Consider the following 20,163-nt stretch of genomic DNA (forward strand, 5'->3'; position numbering starts at 1 on the left):
TATTTAGCCGTGAGAGCATTGTTTTCCGTAGCAATTGTTTTTCAAGCTTTTGCAGTTGACAGACTCACTTGCAGACACACTTCCAAATAAGTTACGCTCAGTTGATAAACAGTTGTTACGAGCTTGCAGAATCTATTAGGTTTATTATGGATTATGGGGATTATTAGGAATCTATTAGCCCTATTAATTACAGCCCGATTCAATGATACATAACTATTACATTTCGCCGTGACGCTGCATTTCGGGTTCTTCAGTTAAGTTGGTGCATAACGTATCTCCGTCCCTGTTTATTGCTACCGCTTTTCAACCCTTTGTCTGCTGGTAATCAGTTACTGTATACCCTTGCAAAGCCAATCTTTGCCCTAAAACTAAGAAAAAAAGAACCTCACCTGCACTTTAAACTCTAAAAATACGTATGACTAACGATGAGAAACAATATTTTCGCGGTTGTCTATGCGTTTTCCCTCAAGATCAAACGGCTACCACAACCGTTACGGGAAAACGCTGCATCTTTAGCAAGCATTATAGTTAGGACTATATGTTAAAGTGGCTTGATTTGTTAGAGTATGGTCGTTGATTTTCCAGGCCTTGTTCCCCCTTTAGAGAAAAACAACTGTTAGAATGGCTCATAGCGCTTGGCTAAAGAGTCCCTACCGTGCGTGGGACAAATACTGTGGATTATTTTTGCAGCTTTTTGACATTTGGAAAAAAATATTAAATACAACAAATTAAAAATATTGTTTTTATCATCTGGCACAACAAGCTTTAGCTTTGTTATCTAGAGAAAAATATGATCTTGCAAAGTATTAATTTCGTCCTATGAAAAACACTTTCCTAAAAGGTTCTTCCGCCGCATCTCAAAACTCAACCTCAGTTGTCCTAAATTTCAAACGTGAGACTAAATCTGTGTAGAACAAATAAGGTACTCCTCAACAGTACAGAAGACTTGATTACCAGCAAATGAAAAATGAGTAGAATTCAAACTCAATTTATAGTCCTATATTATCTTAAATTCTAAGCGCGTAATTTCTTTTCTAGCACTTCTCGTATACGTGAACGGTGTGAGAACAGCTCCTGGTGCTTCAATCTCAGAAAAACTTTGGTTATATAAGCTTTTGCTTAGCTTGTCTTATACTCACTTTCATACTCAAATAGCCGCTTAACGATATTTAGTTTCGCAATGTCATGCATCGATTCGGATCATGGAAGATGCAGGATGTGCTGCAGCTGGAAATTAACAGAAACAGCACCCTATCGACGTGGCCTTGGCTCACGTAAGCTTGACTACTATGAAACTAATATCTTTGGCGTAGCAACTATGGGTCTAGCGAGGGACATGTAAGTTGAGCCGCGTGGGAATCAGGGTTGGAATAGAAGGAATATACGAAAGAACCGCACAGACACGATACGTCCTAGATCGAGACTGCAAGAGATCTGCCCGCGAATACGGACGCTGCTGCTGCTTCAGCGGGCGTTCTTTTCCGCGCGGCTGCGGAAGCGTTAAGGCGTAAAACTGCGCGCGACTTTATGATGGTGTCTGTGTGCGTGAAGTGGAAACGCAGGGAAATTGCAGTTGAACGGAATTTGATGGGTTTCAAAAGTGTACCCCATACCTTCCCTTACCTCGCCTCTGCAGCGGCTCTTAGCGGCTGCAGCATTAGCACGTAGCTTCATGGCACGTGGGCACGAAATGTGTTAGGCAAAAGATAATATGGGCAGGAAAATATCTATCATATACACAGATACATGCTTTCAGGCGTATCGTGTGTAAAAGACGAAGGATGTGCGCGCAGAGTTCTGTAGATTTTGGTGCATTATAATTCTGCCACCGGAGAAGTATCGATAAGGTAAATAGTTTCGCTATAAGCTGAAGCAATGCCAGTTAATGATAAACGGGGAAGGGCTTTAGTTCAAGGAAGAGTAGAAAGTTAAAGGTACCCACAAAGCGGCGTCAAGCAGAACGTAGCCTAAAATTATTAATAGAAAGTTATCTTTCTGCCATGTAAAGCTTATGGGCGAGGCACACAACGACTTAGGACTATCTTTTGATGTGTCTATTGCTAATACAGCGGATATTCTAAATGATTTATCATGGATACTGAATTGACTATCAGGATTATAATGCAACGAAAATCTGTTGCCTCTAAATGACATTTACTCGTTGACATACTTCACCGAATTGCTGCTTAAAAATAAATCTCATGCTTCCGAAACCTACCACACTGCAAGCCGATGGGAAAAACCGGTAGAAGAGTACCAGCTATGACAGTAATATATTCAACCTGCCTTTTTGTGCTAGCATTGTTCGGGGTCACGGTAAGAACCGTGTTTTCAAAAAGACAAAGCATCACCCACTTTTAAACAGCAGAACGCTAGGTTATGACCTCTACATACAACAGTATATATACATATATATACAATATTGAGATCAAAATATCACACGTACACAGATAGACTTGATGTATAGTTCTGTTGAATGGCTGAATTCCGCAGAGATTCCCTTGTCAGACACTAGACGTCAGTTACTGCATATGGATATAAGAAAAGAAAAATATAGATCTCTGAAAAATAAGATCATGCTTTCAATCCTTACGGCAATGCGCAGAAAAGACTGAAGCAGGGTTCGGAATTGGCGACGAACGGAAGGGTCTGGAAGCGGTTACTTTAATGGTGGAAGTTACTTAAATTGGAGCAAGGAGCAGCCAGGACGCGACCCGTAGGTTGCTAGGTAAATTAGGTCAGTGGTCGATCCTAAATCCCACAGTTGCTTTTGTTACTAAGAGGAATTCCCATTATAAAGCGCGTTTTGAAAACCGTTTGACGTCCGCCCGGAACGCTGCGCTGCCGCTAGTGGTTGTGACAGTGGTCGTCATGAAATTGCGAACAGAGCATACCGTTATCCGACCAAGCCGGCGGCCAGTTCTGTTGGGTATAGAGCTTTAACGAAGGACAAAGTTGTAGCTCTTGAAGGCCACCAGACGGAGCGCTAGGACGAAGCTCGCTAGCTGTATTTGTGTGTACGTTCAGTCCAACATTTTGATATTGGATTTTTATCACCGAAGGTGAAAAGCCGGAAGAAGGAAACAATAGAGCGGTTTAGGTTTCAGATTTGATTGGCGCCGACTTCTCCGGCTGCCTGCACGTCCTGTCGAAATGCTTTTAGAGAACTTCGCTTTCTCCGAAGTATTTCATTTCAGAGGTAGCGTTTCAGAGAAGTTGACCTACTAGTCAGCTCGATAGTTAGTTAGCTCAACGTGTAAAAAAATTTGTTTTCGTTTCATCCCTCTTTGCCCCTATCTAAACCACAAGCAAAAGAACATGAACTAATAACAGGCCGCCGCTCCTTTCTTCCGATAAATATTCTATGGAATATAAGCTGAAAGCAATGGTTCTCTATCTTTGGAAGCCGACAATTGGCCTTCATTTGTTGACTGAAAGACTGGCGTAATATCAACTATAGAACCCGAAAAAATATGTGTGAGCCTCTTCGGTCCTGATGTCTGTATCCTGGTGGGTGTAAGTGTGTGTGTTTGTGTAACGGTGGGGAACTGAAACGCAGTTTATGCAGGTCGTAAACTTTGAAATTTCGTTGACGGGTAGATTTTTTAATAGGGAGTTAGCGTTTTTGGCCATGGTCGAACAGCTGGATTGTTAGGATACGATTTGTAGAATAGGTTAATAGGAACAGTTGGCACAGAACAAGTAACCGCGTGAACGTAGGTTGCTAATTCACGCATGGGCATGTGCACGCAATAGATTAAAAAAGGAGTAAACAAATAGCAAAAAAGTAGACAAATGGCTTAAATTGGCACGTTTAAGTCTTGTTGCAAATGAACCAGACAATTAACATATAAATATGCAACAGCTCGCTCTATGCTTCGCCCTACAGAAGCAGGGCATTAAATTGGTAATAGCATAACGGAGAAATCTTCTGTTTATGCGAAGCTCCAATTGAATCGATATCTAACGGTTTCAATAAGTTACCACCGCGATTTTAACGGTTATAGCAGCTAAGCACCTCAACCACGGACATCTATGAATATGCGAGAAGCTCAATCATTTCTAATTTATGTTTACAGTATTTGCTTTAGGAAATTGAGCTAACTGATTTTTTTTTCATAGTGACATCACGCACTGGGATAGAAAATTTGCATCAGATGAAGCTACTGTTTGTAAATAAATCTATTAAGAGGTTTTATATTAACGAGAGATATTGTCGATGCGATATTGGCTAAAAGGCAGACTAAGTTTTTTAACCTGTTATTTTTTTTAAATACTCAAATAATACTGCACAATCGTTGTATTAAAAGTATAGTGCAAGGCCCAACATTACGAGACTGAAAGAAATCTATTAATGACACGGTTTTTCTAAATTTGTTTTTTTTAAACTAAGGTATAGTTCAGTTCCCATGATTTAAGTCTATTCATATCGTTATGTCGGACTCGATATTCAACGCGTATGGTCTTTACAAAGCACGGCTTGTTGCCACAGAGGGCCCTCTTTCCCCTATTAGTTATATAGCTAGACGACGACGTTCAGATTTATCAATGTATAGTAAGGGGCCGAAATCTATTGAAACGGTCCGATCGATAACGCCAACTTACCAATTATGACTGTGAGAGGTGTTTTTAATTTGTCGGATCAAGAATCCGAGTGACGCGACTTGGTCTCGCGACTAGGGCCCCGATTGATTCTGCTTCATGGAATGCGCTAAAATAACGGGCGGCACTAAGATAGTAGAAGAATTTTGTTTAGCTCATGATACCACTGTTGTTGTCGGCGGGAAGGCGGGTCGCGTTTTCCGCAGCGCAGCGGTCACAACAAAAGAGTGCCCTGATGTCCACCCAGCCAACCATTCACAGCTAACATTGTAGCTATTGCAGTAAGAACGAAGAGGGAATGACGGTGACGGTCGACAGTTAAAATGGTGAGCAGAGCGACGGAGTAAAGGGAAATATTGAATCAGACTTTCAAATCAGCCTTCCCCAATCGGTCCTTTTGGTGGCTTTCATTACTTTTCCTACAGTTCGCACAAAGCGATCCAAGTTGTCATCGCCGTTATGGTCCTGATGGCCGGGTTTTTGAGTACTCAGCACATAGCACGCATGAATGTGTGGCATGGTTATGGACTTAGCCAAGGTAAGGGAGAAACAAGGGAGGAGTCTGGATGCTCCTAATGGACGGAAAGACCACGGGTCATTTCGCACGCTCTTTTAATAAGTCACGCCAGCCCGCAAGCAAGCGAAACTGTACCGTAACCACGCATCAAAAATGCTCGCCACAGAAAGCGTCCGCACCTTCTTGCGTTGAAATTTAAACGACGACTAGCGATACGTATCACACGCGCTTTGCTGTTTTTCAAACGATCCTACTTAGAATGAAATGATTATGTCTGCGATAACAATCAGTACGTTTGCGAACTTCACAACCTCGTTTCCCCAGTCTCATCTAAAGACTGTATTACGAGCACCTATACAAACTTGCTTGTCTGAGATCATGAGGCAGGTTCGTGCTCCAAAGGACGTGCGTGCTTCATCGGCGGGTTGGGTTAATCGTTTTGCAGACATCCAAACGTAAGATTTTAGTGAACGCCGAATTCAAAGCCACTGCCAACGCTCTACTGGAAATCAACTAACATCCAGCGAACGGCGATGAAGTACACGTATGTTTGTTCATCTGTGTGTATTAAAACACAGTGACAATATGCCATCATTCTCACAGCGTCTCCCAAACGCTCTGTAACCATGATCTGCTTCATTCGCAATCGAGGGGGCACTGTTAGTACAGGCTAAAACCTTGAATAAAGTAGGCTCCTCCACGCCAAATAGGTGCTATGGATCTTGTCTTCTCCCATTCCAACTGAATATTCTGAATATACCAATTCATGGCGAGACTAATTTCAACAGTAATTAACAGTTTTTTAGAAAATGGAAATTTCCGCGCAAAGCAAATCTATACGTGTTTGGTAGCAACGGTATTGGGCTGATTTGCAGCTATACCGTTAGAGAACGGCAATTCTAAGGTGGCGTTTGTATAAAATCCGCGACGGAGATAACATTTTGCATGTCCAATCTAGGACGACCGCCTCTTAGGGCGCCGCTAGCCTAATTTGGGCAATTGCAGAATAGTCCATCTGGCCAATAAAACCCGTTCCCTACAGGAGAGAATCGAATCACTCGAGTATTTGGAGTACTAGGACATTAAGGCAAAGCGACCGAGGAAAGGGGAACAGATACGCGAGAATTAAGAAAAAATAAGACGGTTTGGCTCGTTTGATTCATTTGGCCGCTCTCGTACGCGTATACGTTCTTAATAAATTCGGTTATTATCGTCTAATACCGATGGCGCGTGGTGAACCTCTAGTAGACTAGTACGATTTTCTCAAGCATCGCTTGCAGTACATACCCCCGTTTGACGAGAATGGACTAAGAGCATGATTTAGTTTTGAACAATCCGGAAGTCGGCCTCATGAAGCTGGAAATGCTACCTTAACAAATTGACGCAAAGTGGCTTTTCTCGAACAATTGATCTGTGTGCCTTTTGGGTGGGTAAGCATTAAAAATATCCAGAAATTTCAACAGACGATATACTACTTGGCTAAAATCTATCTGGCTGAAATTTCCAACCTTATTTCATGTTAGGCGGAGATTTACCTCCTCGAATACATTTCCTATTGAAGCAATTATTTCTATGGTTTTGTCTTTATCAAGCCATATGATCGAAATCCGGTCTATTATAAATAAATTCTATATTAAAAAAAATCTTATGATTTTTTTTAACTTTGTACAGTTACTTGGACGGCTATTAGATGAACAGCAAATGAAACATCTAATGCAAAGCTCTATGCATCTTAGCTAAAGCTTAATTGCTGGATTCGGCCAACGTTGCCGCAGCATCCGTTTGAAACCATTGCGAGGTGAGGAAACACCCGGTGATATGAATGACAATCAGGAATTTTAATTACAGGTCTAATTACTGGCGATCAAATATATTGAAGAAAAGGTCACGTCACCTGAAAGTCCCACACAATCGGCCGCGTGCGGTTCATGCTCTCCAAATAAGAATTGACTGTGATATGTAGACAGGTATTAATACATGGTGTTTACAAGTTTAGCTCAATGGACCGAAGTAGGTCAATAGTGAAGCGTCCTAGACATCAATACGACTAGTAGTATCATGGGCTGTTATGCTTGTCGTCACCTAAATTGCAAAACAAAATGCTGATAGCTGATATAATTTCAGTTTCCCGTTTGCTGGATATTTTCACGCTCAATTTGGACCCCTGCCATAGCCGAGCCAGGTAAAGGCTTCCTATGCTTGACACCGTAAGGTCGTCCGTCTTTGTTGTGAACGTGTCTATGTACTGTGACAGCCGTGAGTTTACTACCGACTGACATTTTATGATCATACGACTTTTATTTAGTGTACTGTCGCAGAATGAGGATTATTTTTTAGCCAAAGCGATTCTAGCCGTTATTCGGTGCTTGGGATTAGGTTTATAGATGCTGAACCCACAGCAGATATGGTGGCAGTGGCCCCCCGTAATATGTTCATCACAGAAACCACTAAGGAAAAAGTTGAATTTGATTATGGCCTAATACCGTGATCGTTCAATCCAAAAACAGTGAGCAGTGGCAGCTGCGAAAAAAGCACTGGGACAAATGGGGTGAACAGAAATAAGCCGTAAACAGTTTACCTTTAATGATTGACTCGTTGTTTCGAAGCCGCAATTAAGCGACATTTTAACTGCTTCGCTAGAACAAAGACCAATGACTTAGTCGGTTTGGTGATTTCAATATGAGATTTTCAGTTTTACGTCTAGGATTGTCGTCAAGGGTTGCTCCCAACACCAAACGAAATATTTCCTCAGGCATAATAATACGATCCCGGAAACATCGAAGTACGAAGGTTAGCCTTTTTGCCCACTACATGCGATACCAGAATCGTCTTCTTGCCGATTGTTGTGGCTCTAATGGCGCTTGCCATATTCTACAATACAATATACGTAATCAGCACGAGACAAAGGTGTTTTGGGGTGTAGAGCCCACTTCGCCAGAATGCTCAATGTCCAAACGGTTATAGAGCGCACCTCTGTCGAATTTGTGAACGCAGAAGGAAGCAGTACGAACTAGAAGAAATCCCCTAAGACCCGCGTGAACATTTGAGCGGCTGCTGTTAACATCCATAGGTACCACCCTCTTACGAGTAGGTGAATCGATCAAAGACAACTACACATGCGAGTTCCAAGCACCGATCCTGTCAGCCGACCGAACACGTAACTTTATTCATGAAAAATGTTAGTGTATTTGCGCCTCTGTAATGTAATCTTATGTAACATTTTGTCCTAAAATAGAGTGAAATCGGCGCAAAGCGAAAACTGACGTTGAAACCGTCTGCCTACCATAAAAGTACAGCTCTCAAATTTTGTGCAAAAGTACGCGATTATATATATATATTACCCGCTTTAAAGGGAAAACAATTTTAACAGAAGAAAAAAGCTTAGGGCTTTATCCCTCAGTGTCCGCCGGTATTGACTTGTAGCAAGCTTGTACGTGAACAAAATACCCGAGCATGTTTAAAGCGGGTGAACTACATACAGCTATCGAATATTTGACGTGCACGGGTAGAGGATTTGCCCTCGGGGATCGTTTGCAGGAAGTGATTCAGGCGAAGCTATTTTTCCAAGCACTCCAAGTAACCATTGACCGGTTCAGTTTTAGCTGCTTCTAGGTTTTTTGGTTTCGTTTCGAGAGAATTAGAAGTGTCGCTTTTACGTCGGGGCAGACTCTAAAATTTTCACTGGGTATTTAAAAATAGATATGCTAAATAATCACACAAGCGATATAATGTGACGAATAATATTAAGCTGATAAATTTGTTTTTTTTTTATTTTGACGATCTTTCATAGAATCGTTGATGTCAGTTTAGTGTTCTTACCGGCCCGGTCCCAAGACGACAAGATTATTGCTTGCCCAGTCTATATTTATTTACACGTTTTCCTATATGTAGATTCGGTACAAGCGACTTAAGGTTCTAAGTAAAATTATTTGTAATAACTTTTTTCTTCCTTATAATACACCGTATCATCTAAATATGTACATACAGGGAAAAATGGTGTTAAACAAGTATACGGGCAGAAGATATTTTTTAAAGTATCAAACTCCGGCTTATCTTTTATACTGTTGCATAGCTTTACGAGAACTTTGTATGCATTAGTTCACTCTCTGAAGGTGCGACGGAACCCGTAGTCTCTAGATGAGAAATGTATTACAGGTAAGCAAAACGTATGTGCTGGAATCGACGTATCCGTTTACGTAGTAGTAGTAGTGACTGAGCCAGCGCTACGTTCATTGTGATTACTGTTCAATTAGCAGCTGATTTGTAACAAACACGGACGCATGCCCGTACGTATTACGTTTTCAGCCAATTTGTAAAAAACTTACACGTAGATATCGCATCGTCGTGTGAAAGTTCTTGCCTGACAGCTGCATTAAGAAGTGCCTTCTAATTGTTGCAAAACGTTTACCGAAATTGTTGACTGTGCCATTTTTTTTTGTTTGAAAAAAAAGCCGCTTTAAGCTTGCTAAATCAATATTTTTAAACGATTTATTAATTATTTTTAAGGCTATGCTATTGGTCGCGAATCTTGTTAGGGTCGACGTTTCCATTTGCATCTATTGCAACTTTTTTTCAGAAACTGAAGCTTAGAACCTTGTAGGAGGCAATACTTTTATCTACGTTTTTCTAGCAAGAGTCTTAGATGTCTCTTGTGTACGCCGCGTAGGCCACAGATGTCGTGGGAAAATTCTCAAAACTTGAAATCTTGCCCACATAACTGCATAAAGATCTGCCGCTATTGTTACCAGTTTCAAGACAGATATATTTTTTGGTGCATGAAAAATGGAAAGAAGACAACTATAAGTTTTAGAGCAGGGCAGAATGTTATTTGCCGCGTGTAATGACAAAAAAACGTGATTAAACCGACTATTCAACTATCTGTTCTAACAAAAACATTTTTACCTACGCGTGCCTTTACGGGCGTCTACATGGTAGCTAAATATACTACCAGGCCAACAATGCCGCCGTAAGACCCTATTACGATAATCCGCCATCGTCCGATCGACCGCGCTCACATTTGGCATGTCATCGGATGCATTCAAGACCGCCGTCCTTAAAGTATGTGAGATTTATAGCTGTTTGTTTACCGGTACAAACTTACGCTTAAATGTGAAATTTTAAGTTATTGTGCGATTTCAAATTTTCGTTTTTAATATATAGGAAAGGTCAAGTTGATAAAGATGGCCCGGAAGTTGCAGACCTTCTCACAATTTCAAGTTTCGACTTAAAAGTTTAATATATAGCTCACTAGTCAAAAGAGAAGCTTCATTCAACGCTTAGTATTTTAGCAATGTCGATACGGCTGCAATAAATAATCTAGCAGCTATACTCTATACTGCTTTGTGCAGACTAAACAAATTGTTATATTACTATTTTAGGCCAAATAGTTATACATTATGTGTTAAACCAAGGGATGACTAACATTCATGTTACTAGTACAGGTCGAGTTTTCTCATCTTGGCCTGTCTAGACTTGGAGCTAAGGGGTGCACCGCTGTGGCTCAACAGAGCTCAAGGGACACTACAAGGAGGCCGTGGTCACAATGACCCGGGGAATGGGATGGCTCCTCCTGCCTCATCAGATGCGACAGCCTCCTAGCCAGTCAGCCGTGAAACCTCGACAAGGCGCTTCCTCGTCCGCCTTCGATTCAGGCGGTCTGTGGCAATACCTGTCTCCGCAGCCACTGTCCCCTGAGCTAGAGCTCTCCCAAGGATCCTCCATAGGCCCCAACCTATAACGCTTAAATTGGGACATCAAGGATCACAGTGAGCTACATAGACGACTAGGTAGTAAGGCGTATTTCGTCGACTGCCATGGCTTGGACAACAAATAGGGTCTATTTAGGGAGATAGTAGGTAGCTTGCCATAAGGCAATCAAAGTATCAGAAGCGAGGCGAACCTAGTTGAATCTGATACATCAATTGAGTATGCAGTTTCACTGAAGAGCAAAGCTTCGGGAAAATTAGCTTCCGACGTTATTAACTGCATGCACTGGTTTGTAGATCGCCAACATTAAGCCAACCGGATGCCAAACCGTAGGCGCTGAATAAGTAAAGGCGTTCGTTTTCGCTAGTGCTATTCAGGGCCATTTAAGTCTTCGGACGAAGACGTTAAAGTCACTGATAATACTGAAAAGTTATAATAAAGCTGGGACTTCCCCTATCAACGCAAAACAATCATTTAGCTATCTGTTCCAGGTAAAGTGAGGTTCAACATAATCGACTCCGTCGAATTCTCGCTGATGACTTCGTAAAACAACAAAGTACGGTACATCGCAAGAAGCCGATGAAGCAGCTGCATAGTAGAGACGATAATATGTATTATAATGTCGCTCCCCCCGTTATATGCTTCCTTGTTACGGTCAATGCAAAAGAATGAGAAAGGGTATTGTCATTATATAACTGCCAATTGGCTGTTTGCGGATAGGTCGTTGATGGGATCTGCTATGTTAAATTGCATTTGAGTACGATAGCACGTGGCAGGGTGGCGTGTTTCTATGTGTGTTCGCATATGACAACGAGATATATAGAGCTAGCTAATGTTAGAAGGTGTGATACGATTTTATGACAGAACGAGTCCGAGGAGCGAATCGACTCGACTTGCGGTGCAGCTTCGGTAACGGAGACTGATGAAGGGATTAAGTAGAATAGTGAGTCTGAGTCGAAGGTGAACTTTAACGGGAAACAGTTCCTTCAATGTGAGTAAAGCCTTGTTATAAAATGGGCGAAAAAGCGGAAGCAAAGGAAGAGCGGATCATGGACTCCATGTACGTGAGGAACACGTCACGCTATTGCAGCTCGCTAAATGCTGCACTGGAATATATACCAAACCGGTATATACATATCTTATAACCCGTCACCAAAAAAGCAAAGCCCATACATTAGCTGCTGTTATTAATCGCTCTATTGGTAAAAGCGTTGGCTTCAGAATGCGCGTTTTGTAGGCCCTTTGATAGGCCAACACCGCCGGACTCTTTAATTAGCCAAACGGTTAGTGAATGCGAATGCTGGACGAGCCCGTAAAAGCCCAGCCAAGGGGTATATTTAAGCATTACGCTTACAGACAGGCAAACGTACCCACAGACACGTACAAGGGCCACATGTAGCCCAAACAAACTCCTTATAAGATGATTAGTCGCCAAACAAACCAAAAAGCTGTGACTGCAGAGGGTGTCACGTTGGATCACAGAGTACATGCATGCGGTGGGTTAAAGTGCAGACGAAGAGGCTAGCAGAGGATCGACGCTTGACTAGGTTATAACTACAGGTAACTATGACTGTATGATGTATGGCGGCTATTTCATCATTTTCAAACTGGAGAAAGAAGATCAGTCAGCCAAACATAACAGAGTAGCTCGTTTCCTATGCTGTGCGTACACGTTTAATTTCCACAAACAGTTTGTACGATTTTTGGCGAAACAAGACCGTGATACCCAAAAAGAGCCTCTTACTTTCTAATTATTATTTATCATTTGCCTGAATCGATGTTGATAATTGTCGGAACAAAGTCGTCTAGTTTCAAGACGTGTTAGCAAGTCAACTTATTCAGTCTGGGTCGTTATTATGAATAATGGCTAAGTTTGCTACCTTTAAAAATGCTGTGCTGTTTAAAACAGATGGTTGAAGTCCATTAGGAACAGGAGTATATATGAACAGGAGAACCTGTGTTTTCGATATCGCTTCACGAGGTTCGCAATGACACGAAGCCATATGGCGTTCGAAAGGTTTTGCAATCAGTTATAGAGAGATACAATGTAACGTGCTCAAGAAAAACGCAACTTTATGAGATTCCAGTTCTTTCTTGAACACTTTACAAACTGGACATAGGGAGTTTTAGTTAAACCTGTCTAATAATATATCTGTTCCTTCTTTCAGGTGAGTACGGGTTCAGATCGTTCTTCAGCTCACCTGGTCGTCCATGTCTGTTCTAATCGAATATGAGGCTTGCGCGGTTACTTTAAACTACGCACTCAATCTTTCTACATGCAACAAACTATATGTCATAAACAGAACGAAAAGAAGCGCACGTCACTTGTGATACATACAAAAAGTATACTTCCTGCGAAATTAAACATGACGCGAATTATTTCACTCAGTTTATCCACCATAATTTAGTTTTTTTTTTTTTTTGTCTATCTCTTTACTTTTCATTCATTAGCCGATTCATTTTGCTGTCGAAAATGATTTAGAAAGCTCCAGAGATAGAGGCGTCTAAAAACAGGCTAAAAACACTAGTGAGATAATTGTGTGGAATCAATCGAACCAGACCGTCCCACGTATTAGAGAAAGCAAGTATGTTTCATACGCCTTGTGGCTTTTCTGGTGAAGGTTATGGGTTAAGTGGTGAAAACGCGATGAGTTGACCTCCAGAAAGCCAGTTCGGTTGTGCCATTCGAACCGACCGTTCAAGCGGACGGACTAGCTTAGTAAGGCTGCCGTGACGAATCAACATGTGCCTCTGTTGAGCGTTCCGTAGCCTAATTGAAGTTTACCCAGGGGAAGAGCAAGGCTCTCGGCTCTCTTTCATAGCTAGACAACAAAGCCAAATGAGGCTAAATGGCAGATCCAATGGATACAGCCACGATGGACAGAGCAGCGCTGACGAGTGTGGTATCAAACTTCGGTGTATCATCATCGAGATACACATTAAAGGTAAGCAGAAGCTTCAATGGTGGCCGGATAGCGGGCTGGTGTACAGAATGTGTACGCTGTGAGACGATGACTCTTCGCTCTGAGTGTGCCGTCGAGAGTGGAACAGCGGATAGTGAACGCCAACCAAAATGATTCCGTCAGCAGAATTAGACATTCGCAAGCAGTGAATGTTTCGAAGTGCTCGAAGAGTCATCAAAATGAGCGATGTCTGCTGATCACGAAGGACACAAAAAACTAAAGGACTACGCCGCTGTATCATGGCTATTGGGGAGAAGCTGACTACACCGCAAGCGGAAGAAAGGCTCTTATTAAGATAGAGACGAATCGGGCATGGGAGACGGCTCAGGCTTTGATCCTGCCAAGGGATAAAATTGGAGGTGGAGAAGAAATGGCACAGCACCTGACGCAAGGACATTAGACGGGTCCCAGGTAGCTGGACAGCGAGATCGAAATCGTGCGACGATGTGACTGCATCGTGCACAGTTCTCTATGAGCAAGACAACGTCGAGACGTCTAGTAATCAGTGAAATCGTTATCGAAGTTTCGAAGGTGTGTGCTTTCCTGGCTTCGACTCAAAATATCAAACAACGAATGGCGAATCAGTCATGTGAATGAATCGGATAATAGAATAAAGGAGGAAAGGAGATGACGAAGCGATATGGAACCGACTTAGTAAAAGCCAGCAAGAGATCTAGTTAAGGACTGTGTGGTGGAAGACAGACAACCTAAAAGGATCAACAGTAAAAAGAAAAAAGTCGGGCAAATTTAAAAGCCATCAAACAGATTTAGAGCAAAAAATAGTCAAATAGGAAGAGTATTGTACTTAATATGTGCGCGTGCGAATAATCCATGCGTTCATCTTTGTTCATAAAGCTCCTTCATACATAGGTAATAAGCCTGCTCGAATAATATTTAGTTATTGTTACTATCTGTCAACCTAAATAAAGGTAACAGGTTTAACTGGACCTTTCTAGAAGCTAGCATGGCGCCCTTCTTAATAGAACAGTCAGGTCATAAGTAGAATATATTACACTGCAATTAGAATTTCCTAGCTCAAATTGGCTTTCAATCACTTAATCCATAATGTGTATACAGCTCACTGTCGCCATAATAAAGATAGCTCTTTCAAGCTATAATGGTCAATAGCTGAATCGACGCCTAACCCGCAGTTTTAGCCTAGAACAATTTGCTGAAAATCTACATTTATTTAAAGGCGTCATAACCTAGAATTCACTGTATCTTGCTGTAAAATTTAGGCTTTTCAACCTGCTATCAAGGGCTATACAGTCGATTCCTTGTTGTCCACCAAAATGGACCCAACCCGCCCAGGGCACTGATCGGTTCTCGGTCAACAGCATCATCTATTCCTTATATAATCCAATCATGACAACACGACAAACTTTGACCAGTTGGTCCCCAGTCGTTAGCTGGAAGGCCTAAGCAGGCCTAAGCAATTTCGTTAAGTGTTTCCACATAACTAGCTTGTCACTAAACACTGCACAATACGATCTAGAGCGAACATGTGCATACAGTCTGCTTTCCTGGTTGAATTATAAGTAAACATATTCACGCTTATGTAACGGCAGCAAATTGTTTATTGGGTAGATGCCTAATAAAAACAATACAGTACAGCTTTTGTCTACGCTGCAAACGTGGACTAGGTAAACGAATGTGATTCGAGGGACCGCTCTCAGCCAAAGGCCTTAGTTCGCCTTACGAGACTGCACTGAAACGAAATTATCGTCAATAAGGATATCGTCGTCGGATGTCGATATTCCTTTCGTATACACCCGGTTTGTATAAGTGTTTGACTACCTCTACTGGAAATAGCTAATATATATTTAACGTATATATTAAGGTTAGAACTAACTATTAAGCCTTGGTAGCTCATCCGTTTAACTGGCCCCATCTGCACTAGTATGATCAATCGAGTGTTTAATGGAAGGCGTCCAAACAACCTTACCACAATTCACATTCAACTAACGCATATGTATATGGGGACAGATACGAAGATAGGCACGTATCCGAATGTATTTCACCGTTTCACCGCCTTCCCGTCGCCGGCTGAAGTTGATCGTTTCAGATGCCTAAACTTTGTGCTGTTCGAAATGCCGTGTAGCTAGAGAAGACGATTGGTTGCTACGGTAGACTCAACTCACCGTAACCATTTGGACACTGCGACCTTTTGAGGATCAAAAGGCACCGTGTTAGGACCAGCGCTAAGGGAAATCTAAAGTGATTACGTGCGCAGCCCCGTAAAGTTATTTACCCGAGTAGGTTGAAACATGCGAATTAGACAACGTTATATGATTTTCTTGGCTATTGTAGCAAACGGTTCGATTAGCACAGTCAGTCGATATATGACCAACTTCAAAGGAATCACTGCTACTTAAAATCGGGAAGGCAGAATTTATACATCTGAATCGAAATGCATTAGTTGATATTATCTCTGAGCTACTCTCTAGCATCATTCTCAGCGTTGAACTTCTGTATTGTTTTCGGTTGCCCTGAACATCCCCCCCATAATGTTATCCAATGGCTCCACCAATCCTCGATTTGCAGGTGACTAGGTGTCAGCTCGAGTTCCATAGACAGGGAAAATGCAGGTGTTCGGCGCAGGAATTGCCCCCGTGGGAGTACATGAGTTGTGAGCGTTTTATGCAGCGCAAAAATCCCTAAGGGACACGACACGACAGACTTGAATAAAGAAGCGAATAAATTTGCTTATGCTCATATGACTTAATACTGATTAGCTTATTTTTTACAGAGAAACGTGCACGACTCAAATTCCCCATGCAAGACCTTGATGTACCTAGAAAACGCGTCACGGAATAAATTAACATAAGCGCTTCGTACGTCGCTAACGGAAGTTTAAACTGCACTCACGATAGCAAGATGGACTTATCTTGAAATCCTAGGCCAATTGTAAGCTTTTTTCTGTCAGGCTTTGTAAATCATTGTTAGTTTAGTTTCATCATTGTTAGTGCATAGGTGGGACACACTTAGCTACACAAAAATTATTATGTAGGGTCATTTGCTATGCTAGTATTTGCTTGTTTCCTACCGTCACTTATACCAAAATGATGCCAGGTACACCTTCCCTGATCCATTTCGGTTTTTTTACATTTCGGTTGATTTAAGCAAATCGCGCATGCTATTCTTAGAACCGGTTCCCATTTGCCTGTGCTCATCGATGCCTCCCGTTGTTATATTAAGACGTACACAGCGGCGTGATGCCAGCGTAATGCACCAGCAGAGTAAGGCAAGATATGTAAATACTTACTCTCAAGCGCGATCAATATACTGATTGATACCTTAATAAGTACCTTATAAATAGGATATCACCAGTAGCATTATGGCTTGTTAATGGTTTTAAATTTCTATAGATCTTCTCGTTTTTGTCTGTCTTTCGGTACTTTTTGTCGCAATTGAAGTCTGGCTTGCTCTCTGTTCTTGTGCCTGCTTCGTCTGTCTATTTACACGATCGATCCGGCCCCTATTCAGTCGATCTCATGGGTCTAGTGATGCCCAAAACAAACGAAACACCTGACAGGTCGTCCGATATGTGCCATTGGTCCATGACCACTGCCGGTGTCTAGCTATACCAAACAGTAAATGTGGGGCGTTGAGCAATGTCTTTAGACACCAGCATGGCTGCCAATATCATAAGTGGGCTGCGACCAAGCCAGCGAGGGAAAGACGAAACGGGAATAATAGCGACACCAAATAATGGCAGTACAAGCGTGTGAAAAGGATTTCAGCCAGGGACGGCCGGCAATTGGCGGAGAACGAAGTCGGCTAGGCAGTGCTCGCTGAATGGGGGTTCGAGACATAGGCTCCAGGCAGGCATTACTGCTGCCCTTCATCCGCTGGTCTCGGCTGTGGTAAAGAGCCGTAAAGAACTCGCCTAAACCTAAACGGCAGCTGAAGGCGGGGAAAAGTGGCAAAATCATGTCATAAATAATTCTATCACCACGTAGTAGCAGAACGAGGTAAACTGGGGAGCTCCACAAACAAGTCCTAAAATAGTTAGAGAATTGATTTGCAAAGGGCACACCGCAACCATTGCGCCGTGGCATTGAGCCTAACAAAAAAGGCTCTACCTTGCCTGCGGACTTTTCTCATGTGGGGAGAAGCTGGCTGTATTTTTTCACCACGGTCTATGCAGTTGCACTGCTTTCGTTTTTCCTCTGCCCTTCCCGCTTCCCTTCGGAAAACAGCATGAGAAAGGGCAAAAAGAAAAAGTGACCGACCAATAGTTTACATTCCGGACTGGATCTCAAGGGGTTTTTTCCTTTTTCAATATGGATGAAGCCAAAGTTCTCATCTTTTTGGCAAGGATACATTCAATACGGAAAAAGGCAAGACACAGCAGATCCCTCGCCGTACGCGCTTCTTAAGAGGCTTGTCTCGAGCGCCACCAGAGCTAATTTAAACTCAACTCGAGAAACAGAAATAATATTTTATGATATTTATATGTATATTTACTAATTTTGTCTTCTAAACGTCATCGCTTTCTCTTTAAGGCTAGATTTATTTCCGTCAGGAAGATCTGAAACGGTTAACAGAACAGAACCACATTTGTGTAAAAGAATTATCCTAATCACGGTTAATGATATAACATCCTAGCCATACTACGATACGTTACCTAGGCGATCGCGTCCGCTGAAGAGTTAACTTCAACTGTATCAGCTAGACTTTTTATGGATAATTTATTAACCGGCCATTTCTGCCGTCACCATCATCATTTTCAGGCCATATTATTTGTTACCCTATTATTCTTTTTTCGTATCAGATGGCGAGGCGTATCATCGTGTTTCCAACATCATGCATAATGACAATGCTGAGCGTAAATATGTCGAAACCAAAAGAAAAGAAAAGGAGTTTGGCCTATAAGCCAAGACGATCAAATGCTTTATCAAGCTTCATTTGTCATCTGCATTGTAACAGCGCTTGTCATCACGAAACAGCAAAGCCTAAAAGCAGATAGAATAATTACAGTACTTTATTTCTATCATTATATTTCTCCTATAGATTCATTTATTGCTGAACATACGTCGGCTTACTGGACAGTTTTCGGTGTTTCGTCTGACGCAGTAGAGGCTTCTAGCCCTGTCTCCCCATTGCCGTACCGTCGACAGTTGCTGCATATATTGTGCAAGAGCACTATAAGAGATTTTGAACTGAGGCCAGAGCTAAAAGGATAGCGGAAGCTTGTGAAGCATAAAGGGGGCAAAAAGCTCCGCGCGAGGACAACACGACTACAGTCAATATTGAGGGCGTTATTCAAAGCTGGACGCAGTGTCAACGAACCTGGCCTTGTCTATTGGCTAAATCGAACTCTGGGACGCTGCGAAATATTTTAACGAGGAAAAGTGCGATCATTACCGAAATCGAATGAAGGAGGTACGTTGCGTCCTGTAACAGAGAAGTTTGCTTTATTGCCTTCGATAGTTGGTGAAGGAAATGAATGAATGGATATAGAGTACGCCTATATAATGATATTCGAGAATTGAAGTCAATCTTTGAGCAAGTTATCGATATCAATAAACGAAGTATTTTTCCAATAGATTAATAAGACACCATACGGAGAATTCTATTTTTGCTAAACGCCGGCATTTTTTAGGACGGAAAATTGGCAGAAACACTGTCCTAAATAAGATATTCACAGGCAAGTGTACAAGAGAGCCAGCTCTTTGTGCTAATATCCATTTTGAGTGAGTTAATAATTGCCGCTGTAGGTTGAATAGTGAAAAATTTAATTTATATGACAGCGGGGTAAATGCAAAAGATCAGCATGAAGTTATGGCTTTGTTCTTTTATAGGTTGTTATTCAAACGCCAGCGGGAATATCGTCTTAGAGTAGGTCTCCATTATGACAGACAATAACGTAACATATTTTCAATACAATCGGCGTAGTCTAACAGAATACAAGAAGGAATAGTCAATTAATAATGTTTAAAACAGCGACTGTCAACCCTTATAACACGCCTGTCTGCTATTGATGAAGAAAAGGTGACAGACATATGGGAGAATTGGAATAGGGTATGTAAAGTTCTTTCGGAATGCGTAACGGCGATGCCGGATATAAAATTTTTAGGGGTCCGCGTTGAAATTTGCGAGCTAACTGGACATAAATGCTTTTCATTCATTTCGGTTGTTCACAACTGATAGCCGATCATTTCATGAGTCCTGCCGTCGTCTCTTACACGCTTCCTCTCCTTTTCCCTTCAGTGTCCTATCACCAATGGTCATTTTATCTGTATCTTCCTTGCCGTCGCTGCAAAATGCTCGAGCATCCCATCAAACGTTAAAGAAACACTAGCTGTAGGCACAACTAGCTGTATCATTTAATATTAGTGGGCCTGAGCAGTCCATCAGAGATATCTATTT

At 41.9% G+C, this 20,163-nt stretch overlaps 1 protein-coding gene across 3 annotated transcripts in view; it reads left to right on the forward strand.

Moving 5' to 3' along the window:
- Positions 1 to 19,274, forward strand: part of LOC111273821 (uncharacterized) — a 46,392-nt gene extending 27,118 nt beyond the window's left edge. For 2 of the 3 annotated variants that reach the window (XM_086973646.1, XM_086973647.1), the window contains one exon: positions 12,994 to 14,750. In XM_086973646.1, the coding sequence (XP_086829772.1) occupies positions 12,994 to 13,059 (66 nt within the window). In that variant the 3' untranslated portion in view covers positions 13,060 to 14,750. Of the gene's footprint in view, positions 1 to 12,993; positions 14,751 to 18,804 lie in introns of those variants that run through there. The other variant, XM_086973648.1, reaches the window with a different exon arrangement.
- Positions 19,275 to 20,163: the final 889 nt, after the last annotated feature.

The sequence above is a fragment of the Varroa jacobsoni genome, unplaced genomic scaffold, assembly GCF_002532875.2.
Source record: "Varroa jacobsoni isolate VJ856 unplaced genomic scaffold, vjacob_1.0 scaffold_229, whole genome shotgun sequence".
In the NCBI taxonomy this organism is placed as follows: Eukaryota; Metazoa; Arthropoda; class Arachnida; order Mesostigmata; family Varroidae; genus Varroa; species Varroa jacobsoni.